At 53.5% G+C, this 12,457-nt stretch overlaps 1 protein-coding gene across 7 annotated transcripts in view; it reads right to left on the bottom strand.

Moving 5' to 3' along the window:
• The window catches only part of DLGAP4 (DLG associated protein 4), a 146,404-nt gene that overhangs the window by 30,006 nt on the left and 103,941 nt on the right, over positions 1-12,457 (bottom strand). Inside the window, exon 1 of one of the 7 annotated variants that reach the window (XM_015881242.2) lies at positions 9,315-9,575. The exons of the other annotated variants lie outside the window; for them this stretch is intronic. Within the exon in view, the coding sequence (XP_015736728.1) occupies positions 9,315-9,345 (31 nt within the window). The 5' untranslated portion in view covers positions 9,346-9,575. Of the gene's footprint in view, positions 1-9,314; positions 9,576-12,457 lie in introns of those variants that run through there. 7 annotated transcript variants of the gene reach the window in all.

The raw sequence follows: 12,457 nt of genomic DNA, 5'->3' as shown, positions 1-12,457 counted from the left end.
TTAATGGAAATCTCCAAATACTCTGGTATTAGCTGTTTTGCTGTATGTAAGGGAAACTGTCTTATCCTTCCCAGAGATGAGGTAGCTTTCCACACACACAACTGGAAGCACACTAAAAATACAGACTAGGCATAATTACAGATGAACTATTAACATTTTTTCCTCAATGACATCCCTCTGCCTGCAGACTTTGGTCTTGAACAATTTTCATCTTTGACTTTTTAAGCATCCATTCCCTCCTAGTTTGACACTCCCTCCAGATAAGGGTTTTTCTTTTTTAAGAGCCAGGTATCCTCAGTAAAGCTGCTCACAGCCAGCAGGTCAGACCTGACCTATGTCAGGTGAGAACAGCCCCTATCTTTTACAGCTGGTAACCCAGACAGCTAGTTGCAGCAAGATCAACCACTATGAATTAACATGAATTCAAATGCATTTGGCCCATTGGCCACAATCCTTTCCCTCCTACCCCCCCCCAGTAGGGCTCTTACAGGGTTCCTGTAACACTGAAGGACATTGCCTTTGTGCTCTAGCCTTTCATCTTAAAGGCCAGCAATTCAAAAAGTAAATGAGAAAAAGGCATCTGTCAGCGAAATGGTTGGAAAACAGTTTCAATCCCTTCAGGAAAACAGCCAGAAATTTCTCACGCTGAAAAAGTCAGCTTGTTTTAGCTTCCATCTTACATGAAATTGTATCCCTTTGGTCTAAACACAAGGGCTGCTTAAAGCAAGCAAAGCACAAGGGAGAAGATGTACTACTGTGCTTGCCAAGCAAGTACCGGCCCTGAGAGCTTACAGCCCAGCACAGCCCAAGGAACTGCAGGTGCAGTGCTCGAGGTCCCTGTGCACAGCAGCATGAGAGCACCCTGCTCTCATCCCAGGGCTCCACACACACCCCATGGGCAGGGAAATCCGCATCCCTCCTCCCTAACAGCAGAGCGACACAGAGAGAAAAGTTACAGGCAACGTGCTTCTGTGGCAGCTGGGACAAGGCCCCTTATTAAAGATGAAGAATAACTGAAAGCCATTAGCTATCTGCTTGCCAGGTCAAGCACCGAGTCCTGCTTTCCATTAACCAACAGGAGACTATTGAATATTTGAGGAGGTCATTACAGCCCAAGACAGTACATTGTGCCACGTGCTCAGCCTGACAGCTTGCAGCAAATGGATAAAGCTGGGGACAAACACATGGAGGACACTGTAGAAACCAGAACACATCCTCAAACGTTGTCTTAGCAGTGATGAGTCACGGCATTCCAGGAAATGAGATGCGAGTTCCCAGCCATGAAAGAAGTCTGATTCTCCACTACATTGCTGTCTGGAGCTCATGAGGACACACAGGTCAAATCCTGTCAGCCTTCATGATCTCCCTGCATACCTCGCAGCACCCTGCTACACCACAGCGCACTGAAGTAACGCCACGATGGAAGCTGCTGTCTCAGAAGTGATGGAAAGCTGCAGAGACCCTTAGAGAAGTCACTCCGACAGCACCATCAGCATTTCAGACTGATACCAGAGCAATGGAGATGAGCTTGGTGTACCTGTTACCCAGCCCAGGCCTACCATAGCACCACTGGAATGCAGCCAAGTGGGTACTTGGGTTTTGGCATCACAACCATTTGTTAACAGGGCTCAAGTGAAGAAGCGTTGAGATAGCTGGAGATTTTGGGCTTCCTGCCATGTTATCATAATTAAAGCATGCTCAACACAACAGACATACAGCTTGGAGAAAGCAGTTATGTTACCTCTTCCTTTGTGTCTCTCCTGAAGCAACAGCAGCCTGCCCTTGTTTAAAAGCTGTGTATCATTCCTGAGTCCTATTGAGCTCTCCTGTGCTCCCCTCCCACCTATTGACTACTGGGGTGAGGGTGAACGTTACTAACTGCCTCCCAGCCACTTCTCTGTGATGCCATAGCATGTGACATCACGATCGTCTCCATGGTGACAGAGCAACACAACGGAATCAGAGCAGGAGGAGGTCAATTAGAGCAAGAAAGCTCTTTTGTGGTTGGAGCCATAGTAATTGACAGAAATAAGAGAAGCTGTTAGAGAAGGCACGTCTTACCGACAAAGAAAATCTTGCTTTTAGTTTGCCAGGTGAACCTAAAACCCCCAAACCACGGCTATAAATACAAAGTCCTTGAGGACTGGGAGATTCATGATATCATTAGCACCTTTCCCAGTTTAAGAACACTGAGCACAGCCTGGCTCACAGATAGCATTTTCCCCCCTCTTCCCTCACATTGAGTCCTCCTTCCCATTGTAGCCAGCCCACACGCTTCAGAGGCTTCTCAGCTCGTTATTCCTCAGCAAATCTTCTCAAGTGCCTTTCAGCTTGTTATAATTAGCACACACATATGGGGGCAACACACAAAAGAAACCAACCCAAGGCTGCCAACCCATGCAGTGAATCACGGCAGCTAAGACTGCCTTCAAGAATGGCACAGACCTGGGATTTGAAATTACTGTGAAAGAGATTTGCACCTTCTAGGCATCCACGTTACCTTGCTTTCAACTTCCAAAGCAGTAAGAGACACACAGAACCAATCTCCACTACTTTAAGTGAAGGAGCCAAAACAATTTAAGTCAGGGAGGATTCCCTGACATCCCCACGCTCCCCTCTACAGCACATGCTGACCAGGAAAAACTTGCTCCAGATCTGGAGACTGGAGCAGCACAAAGCTATTGGGGAGCCCTTGAGGCAGAACAGCTGCTCAGAGCATTGGGCTTTAAGTCACAAGCACCTCTACTTGTCTATGAATTTGGCCAGCCACATTTCTCAGGTAGCCTAAACATTGCAGCAAGGTATAAACTTGGTTTACTTTCAGAGACAGTAAGCGTAAGGTGGAAGCTACAAGACAAAGTCATGCTATCTGAAGTGAGAACAGCTGCACCCAACACAGCAGCTAGAGCACAGCAGTACTGACCATGCTCACCACCAGCAGTGGCTAAGCCTTCAAGGGTAACACTGCACAGATCAGACCTAGTCTGTTCATGTGTGATTCAGTGGGAAGTAGAGGCCTGTCACCCTTGGCAGGAAAAACAGAGTGTGCAGTTCTAGCACTGGCTGGCTCGTGGCATGCAGAGGCTGGGCAGTCATCAGGATGGCAGCTGTTCTGTAATAAGAGGCACAGATGGCAAAAACTTCAGGTCACCTTAAAGTGATGCTGAAAAAAAATCATTGCACCATAAGAATTAGCATAAAAACATTTAACAGGTACCCTTAACAACTACAGCAGAAGCAGTTCTGAACTATAAATCCATGCTAGTGAGTGGCTGTACACAACTCTTATCAGCTCCTACCTCAGCCTGGCAATGTTACTTTGCGTGCAGAAGTCAGACCTGCGTCAGGGCCTCAACAGCAACCCATTTCACTGCCATTAAAACAAACTGTCCTGTGATGCTTCCAGGTCTCCTCTCAGTCACTGTCACTTGCAGACACCATTGGCTCAAGCTGCAGAGGAACAAGCACCCTCACACTTCCAGCTGCAGCTCAGCCTCTGAGGGACACCACATTTCACAAACTACTGCTTTACCAGAACAGCCACTTCAGTATGGCTTCAGTATTGCTGCCATACAACCTCAATCTGCAGAGCTGCAATCACATCTGCTGGCTGAGATTGTATGCCATCACCCATACCCAACCATGTTTGCTAGGAGATCAAGAGCTAGAAGAGAGCAGAATGTGTAATTTAGTGTGAGCCAGACCTTGCTGCTGGAAAGACATCACCTGCAATGGGGAAAAACCTGAGAGAAACAAACAATAACTCTGGACATAACCAGCCTCTGAAGTTATTTTGAGAGCTGCTTCTCCCAGCACCCTGAATATTCAAAGACCTCAAAACATGGGGCGGGGGAGAAAAAGAAAAATCAAAGGTAAGAAGAAAGCAGACAGCACTTCAAAGTTTGCTGCTGTCACAACACCAGCAGCCTAAATGGCTGGCCCCATTCTGTCCCGATGGGAGGAGAGGCTCAGCAGCCCAAGTAGGGCTCTACAGCACAAAGCACAGCTCTAAAGAGGTGACAGGTGACAGACACCACACATCTCTGATCCTTAAAGCTCCTTGTTGAACACACAAGACAGGTTCAGAAGGGATTCCCCTGTGCAGCCAGCAGCCCTCTCTCCAGCAGAGCCAACTGACCCAGTCAGAACAGTAGCTCCCAGTAGGGAGCTGCAGCTCCCACTGGACAGGGGAAGCTGCCCCAGCTCCTGGGTCTCCTACAAATGGACTGCAGTCACAAAGCCACGTCCTGCTGCAGCTCCAGCCCTGCTGACACAGCCACCTTGCCTGGGCACGGAGCATGCAGAGCAGCATGCAGAGCAGCACCGTGCATCCCCACAATTCTGGGGACAGCTAATGCAGCAACCACTCATGCCCTCACACTTGTGCACTCACTAGGAGACACCTGCAGCACAGCCACGAGCTGCTTCCAGGCACTAGGGTGCCCTGCCCCAACACCACACTGCTCAGCAGGGTGGACGCTTGCACTTAAAAGCCTGGCTCCCTTTTTATTTATAAAGCTGATGCCTTGCTTTGATTCAAGGAGCAGCTTCTGCAAGAGCAGAACTGCACCAGCCTGTGTCAGCAGCCTCCCCTCAGCAACACAAAGCTTCTTCAGCACTTGTCTCTAGTAAGCAAGTTAGCAGAACATGAAAAAACCTAATATGCAGCAAAACATCACTATTAGCAGGGGCTGCCTCCAGGATGCCCTAAAAGATTGCAGGGTGTCAGTGAGGTGCAAACATTGAAGCCTGGTGCCTCCTGCAAAGCCAAGGCCAACCTCAGCAGTGCTGTGGGCGAGGCAATAGGCTGCTGGTTACAGCTCTGCACTACCTGCTATCTGGGATTTCCAAGGCCTTGCTTTTGGCATGCTGCAAACTGAAGGGTCGCTAAAATTCAACACTTTTGGATCCCAGCAGCTACTCCGTCCAGCACCAGAGCTCTGGATGCACAAGCACTGCCTATCGCTCCTCCCAAGGGAACAGGAGAAGCAGCTGCTCAGGGATGAAGTTCCCTGCTCTGCATCACCAGCACCTTCTTCCCAAAGCTGCCTTCTCCCCAGGACACTCACCCCACACACTGTGTGGGGCTGGGGCATTATGCCAGCTACCAGGGAGCTTGTTTGCTCTGACCAGCACTGCTAAGAGGCTAAAACCCTCAGCCTGGGATTATTACTAGTGTGGCAGGCCAGGCAAGAAAGCAGTGAGAGCACAAAAACCTGGAAGAGTTCCTGGACAAAACTGCTGTGACTCGAGACCCCGTGTTTAGGCCAAGCTGAGAGACTGAGAAAAGCCTCAGGGTTCAAACAAGGAGACGAAGGCTTCCTAACAGAACAGGGACCAAAGCAACTTTGCAGGCAGCGGGGAGAGCGGCTGCACTGCAGCGTGCTGGCACCCAGGTTGCTCTGACGCACGGTGCCCTGGCAGCAGCAGCCCGGCAGCACAGCGGATCCTTGCCAGCAGCTTCAGAGGAGGGCTCACAAACCCCCACAGGGACAACTCTGCTGTGCCTGGGACACTTCCCTCAATCTTCAGACATCAGTAGCCACCTTATGAATAAGGCCTAAGAGAGATGGAATATCCACGCTGTAACTTCTCACTTCTGAGTCTGAATGGAACGCAACCATAGATAATCCCACCCTGGCGAGGAAGTTTGGGATCACCTGCAGCTCAACACCTCATGTGGGCTACGTTCAGTTCGAACCTCAACTGCTCCCAGAATGGAAAAAAACAATGCAAATAACTTCCTCAGAAGTTTGACAAACCTCCTGACAGCAGCTCCCACTGAAAACTGCCTTTTATCAATTTTTAAATACCTTTCACCAAGTGTCACCCTGCTCTGTGACAGCAGCAGCAGGAACTCATACTCAGCTTCTAATCTTGCCTTTAATTCCACACTCTGACAGGCTCAGAATTTACCAACACAACTAAGAATTTACCTTTGAAACACTTGTCACTGCAGTTTCTTGGTCAGCCTCAAACTGGAGACGCAACACAGTAACTTCAGCTCTGATCTCTTACAATTAGGCTTAAAAGAAAAGATGACTGAAATGAAGCCTGAACTTCTTAATGAAGAGCACTAAATAAGACGCACAAGACAGATAGTCAGCACGTCCTTCATGTGAACACTAGAGGTAATTTAAATTGATGTATCCGTACACTGTTTCTCTTTGAGCAGTTCTACCTGGTGGAACAAAGTACAGCCCATTTCTGGTAGTCTGCTGTGAAGAGACTTTGTAAAATCTTCTTTGCTGTTGCAACAAGAGGTGACAAGCTTAACCCCCGGGACCCCACATGGCAATGGGGATTATCAAGTTCTGCTAAGGGGGAGCAGCAGTGCGCAGGCTGCAACACTGCAACTCATGCAGGTGTCAGACATCCTTCCCGCATCCTGGTATGCATGCATGGGGATTTCATGTTGTGAGAACAAGCAAGGGGCCTGACAGCAGGCAACCAGAATCCTAACTCACTCCTGCACAAGTTGGAAGGACCTCCAGGGGAATTCTGCTTAACTCTGCTGGGTGGAGACAGGCAGGGTTGAGAGCATTTCCCTCCCCAGCCCTGTCCAGCAGTCAGCTGCTCAAGTTTCAGACCTTCAGTAAAGTCCAGCAGCTCAGAGAGCAACAACACAGCGCTGCATTCAAGTCCCTACACAAACTCACCAGCCCTGGGTTAATTTGTGCCATCCCCTGCTCGCATCTTTCAGGTCACTGTAGCAGGACACCCTGAGAAAAACTTCTCTACTCCATTTCTGCTCAGTAGCACCTGAAGGTGAGGACCATCACCCCAGGGCTGCTCCTTACCCACCCCACGCTGCAGTACAGAACAGCTGGTACTGCATTGGTTAAGGACACTTTACTTCCAACACTCCTGCATTGCTGCCCTCTCACCACACCACAAGGCACAGATCAGGAGCAGATAGGATCAGCACCTTTTGGGAGCTACACTGGAGGGACCAGAGTTCAGCACCGCTGTCCCAAGTCCTAGTACAGCCTTCACTTGATCCGACAGCCTGCACACTAATCTCCTTTCAAAGCAAACCACAATTATACTTAGTATTTCTTCCCTCCCTTTTAAAATCTGCTCTGACAGGAAACACACTGACAACTTTCCACTGCAGAAATTAAAGTGGATTTTTTTTTCCTTGAACAAGGCCACCCGCCTGCACAGCCTTAATCCCTTCAGCTCACATATATTACTGTAACTTGCCCTGCGCTGAATCCAATTAGACCTCCTCAATCCATTAAAAACATTTGAGGCTGTTGTGCAGGTTTCACGGAGCAGAAGCACCAGCCAAGCCCTTGCAAATAGGCACAGTGAGCACTGCAAGGCCCAGCGAGTAGATCTCTTCCAGCTACAAGAGCTCCAACAGCACCCATAAATGCAGGACACAATCACGAGTTGGATCTTGTGAGTGCTTGGCAGTTATTAGTTATCTATTACAAGCTTTCCCAATTCCACTGCTCTGGCAGCACACAGAGCTCAGAGCAAGCTCACGGAGCAGCAGGTCTCCATGCACAGCACAGTAGGTTGGAGCAGCAGGTGAAAAACCCTGAGCTAAGCAGTCAGAAGCATCCACGGACCTGATGTGTGTGTGTGTGTGCAAATCTGGCAGCTGAGCACCCAACTGCTGACACGCCCACAGCTGCTAAGGCCAAGGCAGCTCAGCCAGCAGCCGACTGCCTGCCCCACAGCCAGGGCCACACTGCAAACAGCCCATTGCGTCCTGCAGTGTGCCTTGGGCTCAGGAGCTGGGAGGGCTGCACAGCTCCAGTTCCCTCTCTCCATATTTTCACTGCTCTCCAGACATCAAATCTACCAACAATGACAGTCCTGATGGCCATGGTACAGATCCAGCAGTCATCTGACTCCCACCTCTAAGACAAGTCAGGTACCACCCTGAAGAGCTCTATAGTATCTTAACAAAGAACAAGCTCCCATGTTCTCCACACCTCCAACACCAGCCCAACACACATCACCTCACACTGACTACCACTGCAGAATACACACACACGTTATCTTGCAGATGAACCAAGCAGGCCAGATGCAAGCCCTGGCTGCAGGCACTTCCCCACAGGCTGACAGCAGCCTGACCTCCTCCCCAGTACCTGCTGCAGGAGCAGGCACCAAGCGGACCCTACAGAACCACGTCTGCCGATGGGCACAAGCTGGCAATCTGGCTCATTATCGTTCCACATGGTTGGGATTTATTTTTAGGATCCAGTGCTACAGTGTGGGATTTTGGTTTTTATTTTTAATCTCTTAACTGGGGAGTTACAGCCCGGGAGCCAGAGATCCCGATTTCAGTCCTGACTCAGATATACATTTCCCAGGGTCAAGGTCCATACTCTCACAGAATAAGCAACGTGGGTCCTACCAGACCACCCTGGAAATAATGCTTTTCTTTGAGCCTTTCAATAAAGGCTACAATAGAAACTAAGAGCTACAGTTACTCAGAGCTCTGGATGTGAAACCCCTCTCACCTGACACCACGCTGCTGCCACAGCTATTTTTGCTGCTGCGTTCAGAAGCACCCAGTGTAAGGCAGGAGCCCCGGAGCAGGGCACAGCGCCAAGCAGCCCAGCCTCGTCCCAGCCCAAAGTGGCACTTTCCAACAGAGAACGCCAGCCCAGCACGGTGCGGAGCATCAGCCTTCAGCAGCAACAGGCACGGAAAGCTTCAGCCGCCGGTAGCCAGACAATAACCGTCCCCAGCGGGAGGAAGAGCCCTACCAGCACCCTCAAAAGGGCTCAGCAGCACTTCAGGAAGCGTGAAACCCCCCAAAAAACCGCTATTTCGTTTCCTTCAGCACCGAGGGGCCGCCCGACGGGCCGAAGCAGCGATCCGGGACACCCAGGCGCTGACCCCCCGTGACCCCGGCGGGCTGACAGGCGCTCGGCCCGGCCCGATCCCCGGCGCTGCCGCCCCTCCCCGCCCTCCGCACCCCGGCTCCTGCGGGAAGCACAACAGCAAGCGGGACCCGGGGCCGCACGCCCCCCGCCCCCACGGAGAAGCGCCCGTCGCCCCCCGCCCAGCAGCAGCACGGCACGGCACGGCACGCCCGCGCAGCTGAGGCCGGCTCGGCCGGGAGCAGAACTCGGCCGCGGGCCCCGGAGCAGCGCAGAGCCAAGCGGGGGAGAAAGGAAGCGGGGCGCCCCGCAGAGCGGGCCGGGCGCGGCGGAGCCCCGGGGGCGGCGGCCGGGGCAGGGAGCGGCGGCAAGCGGAGCAGGCGGGGAGCGGCGGCCGCCGCGGAGCCATGCAGGGCCCGGCCCGGCCCCCCGCCCGCCCGCCCGCCCAGCCGCGCCCCGGGCACTCACATTGCTTCAGGAGCTCCAGACACAAAGCCATGGGAGACACAAAGGAGGGGCGGAGGGGACCGGAGAGACGGGGAGGCGCGGGGCGGGAGGGCGCTCGGCTCGGCCCGGCCCCACCGAGGGAACCGCGGGGCCGCTCGGCGCGGCAGAACGGGCCCGGCGGCGGGAGGAAGGGCGGGCGCCGGGCGGACAAGGGCTCAGAGCCGCCGCTCGCTGCTCCTGCGGCCGGCGAGACAAGGGAGGAGACGCGCGCCGCCAGCGCCGCACTCACCGCGCCCGCCCGCCGCTCCGGCTGCGCGCTACGGGCGGGGCCGGGCCTTAAAGCCGCGAACCGCCCCGCGCGTCACCGCCAGCGCCCCGCGCACGCGCGGCGGACCCGGCGGCGGCGCCCCCAGACCGGCCCGCCCCGCCCGCGGGCTGCTCTGAGCGCCGGAGCGGGCTGCGCTGGGGGAGCGGAGCGCCGCGCGGAGGACGGCGGGGGGAAACCGGCAGGGAAAGAGAAAGAGAAAGCGGCCGGGCTGCCGGTCGAGGCGTTGCGGTCGCCTCCAGCTGCTGCTCGCGGAGCGGGGCTGGCGTTCCCGTAGCCCCGGTGTGGAACTGTGTCCCTGTGCCGGAGCTCCGGGACTGACGCCGCCCCCAGCGCTGCTCCGTTCCCCGCAGGGTCTGCCCGCGCTACAACCACGGCACCCAAAGCCACGGGGCCTCTGCCCCCCACCGGGCGAAGGACGGAAGCTTCGAGCACAGCAGCAGGCGGGCAGAGCATGCCGGCGTCTCGCTCCGGTTTCACCTCTGCGTGCACATGGACAGAACTACTGCCTGCAGTCACTGCAGCTGATAGTAGCAAGCGGTGAGAAGGATGTGGCTTCTGAGCATGTTACTGCAAGGAAATGCTGGCAGCTGCCTTCCTTTCCTGCTGTGTACGGCCACTGGTGGCCCGGACTTCAGAGCCGTGCTCGCTTCCCGGCGTTAAGGCTGAGCCACTTCTGCCTGCCCTGCATCTGCTGGTGTGTGCACAGTGGGCAGCACCAAGGGCAGCCTCACTGCTGCAGAGGGACAGAGGTACTTTGGTGTGCAGATAGCAGCAGGGTTACAGCCATGGAGCAATATCAGGGACTTCCTGGGAAGAGGGAGCAGCTCGGGCTTGGTAGTGGATTTTCCGTAATGATGATGAAAAGGGATGAGAAATGAGCAGATAAATATGGAGAGAAACAGTTGTTAGAAATGTCTTTGTGACTTATGGCCATATGAGCCGATCATGGAACACTCGTACCCTCCCATATTCCTTACAAGCACTCCTGGAGCACGCACCATAAATCTTTCTCTGTGTGCACACACAAACAGACAACTCTCTCTCTCTCTAATCCCTTTCCTGCTGGTATGTCAGAGAAAGCTATTTCTGGAACGTGAAATCTAGGTCAAAAAGAAGGAGAAAACCTAAAAGCATCGAGAACAGTCCCTCTCATCAAAAACCTTATGGGGTGAGCCCTGGTTGGCACAATCAGCACGGGGCTGCTGGAGTGTCCCACTGCTCAGCACAGTCCTTCACACCCAGCCCGTGCTGTGTCCTGGCTGTGCTGCATTTCCCTTTGCAGCCACACTCTAGGATTTTCTCCAGAAGAGGAGAGTGCTGTGCTCCAGTTCAGGTTATGCTGGTGGCCTCTGGCCAGCTGAGGGAGGAGAGGGAGCACAGTGTGCCTGCCTACTTGAGAGCTGCAGAGGGGCAGGAAGGATGTTGGACCCTTCTCTCCCATCCTATCGCTACATAATTCTCCTGGAAGCCATGGTAACTCTTTCCATAGCGAAGCAGCCTTAGTGGGCCCACTCAGCTGCATGCTGTGGGCATTTTCTTGCTGTGCCCCTCCCTGCAAGAGCCCACATGCGGATGCTAGTACTGGGCTCTAGTACTGCCCCTCCCAGAGCAGGGTTCTTGGTTCAGCAGTGCTGCTGGGAACCATCTCACTAACTCAGAGATGAAGAAGACAAAGCAACAAGCAAAAGGCAATGCGAAGAGCTCGGAAGGGTGACTGTTCCATCATGCATCTGGGGGGCTGGCATTCCTTTTGTGGACTTGGCAAAGCTGCTGCCTGCAGATAGGCACAAAGTGTGTGCAACTCCGATGGCTGCTGCAGGAACAAGGCTTGTGCCTGGTTCTTGGGGGGGGGAAGGACTGGCCTTCCCTTGGCTCCTTCTGCTCTGGGTACTGCGATTCCCTTGCTGGGCTAGGCTCAAGGCTTGAAGTCTCTGCTCCACTAGAGTCGCTGCCATGGGGCCAGCAGAGAGGGAGAACTGGAGCTCACACTATCAGGGATGGCTTGTCTCAGGGATTTGTAGCTAAGACAGGTCAGCAGGAGGAGGAGGCAGAGCTGCATCCCCTGGCCTCCCTGAAAGAGCTGGTCACAGTGCAAGGAGCTGGGAAACAAGATAGGCTGATGAATCCCAGGGAAGAGTGTTGTTGTGAGCAAGGCTGATATTACACAAGGCATTGGAGAAGAGCTCGAGTAAGAACTGGTCTGGTACAAGCTTTCCCTGCTGCCACTGTGTCATTGCTTGGAGGTTGGGATTGGATCTTGCCTTATTTTGCTGTGCTTTGCTCACCTCTCTGCTTTCCCTTTTCCCCTGGACATCAAATTCCCAGGGCTCGTAGAGGGCGGTTTGGTATTACCAAGTGGTCTATTAATCACACAATTCCTAGTTAGAATTCTAACAAGAAGGCACTGGGGCTGGGAGCCTTCCATAATGCACAGGGGTGAGCAGGGCTGTCGGCAGAACGCCTGGCAATTAGTTGAATAGGGCTTCTGAGTCTCTTGCTTTGCAAGGCACATAGCTTTGTTTAAGGCTGATCAAGGGCAGCTCATCGTATGTCTTGTTGGCTGCCAAATGGGAGCTAATTGCCCTGTAATGTGGGAGCGACACCAGTTTGTGGGAGGCACAGAGCAGTTTGTCAGAGGGGTGACAGCTGTCAGGCCTCTCCCACCCGCAGAGCACAAGCAGGCTGCAAACCCCAGGGCTCACAGTCCTCTGTGACACAGAGCTTGCCACGCAGCCTCAGCTGCGGGCTGAATCCCCACAACACCTCTTAGTGCTGGGGTTCAAACCCTGCACATTCCTCAAAGATAGAGAAACCTGTGGGAGCTTTGGAGACCAGC

Source organism: Coturnix japonica, chromosome 20, assembly GCF_001577835.2.
Source record: "Coturnix japonica isolate 7356 chromosome 20, Coturnix japonica 2.1, whole genome shotgun sequence".
In the NCBI taxonomy this organism is placed as follows: Eukaryota; Metazoa; Chordata; class Aves; order Galliformes; family Phasianidae; genus Coturnix; species Coturnix japonica.
The sequence above is the reverse complement of the archived record's forward strand: the minus strand, read 5'-3'. Positions and strand labels throughout refer to the sequence as shown.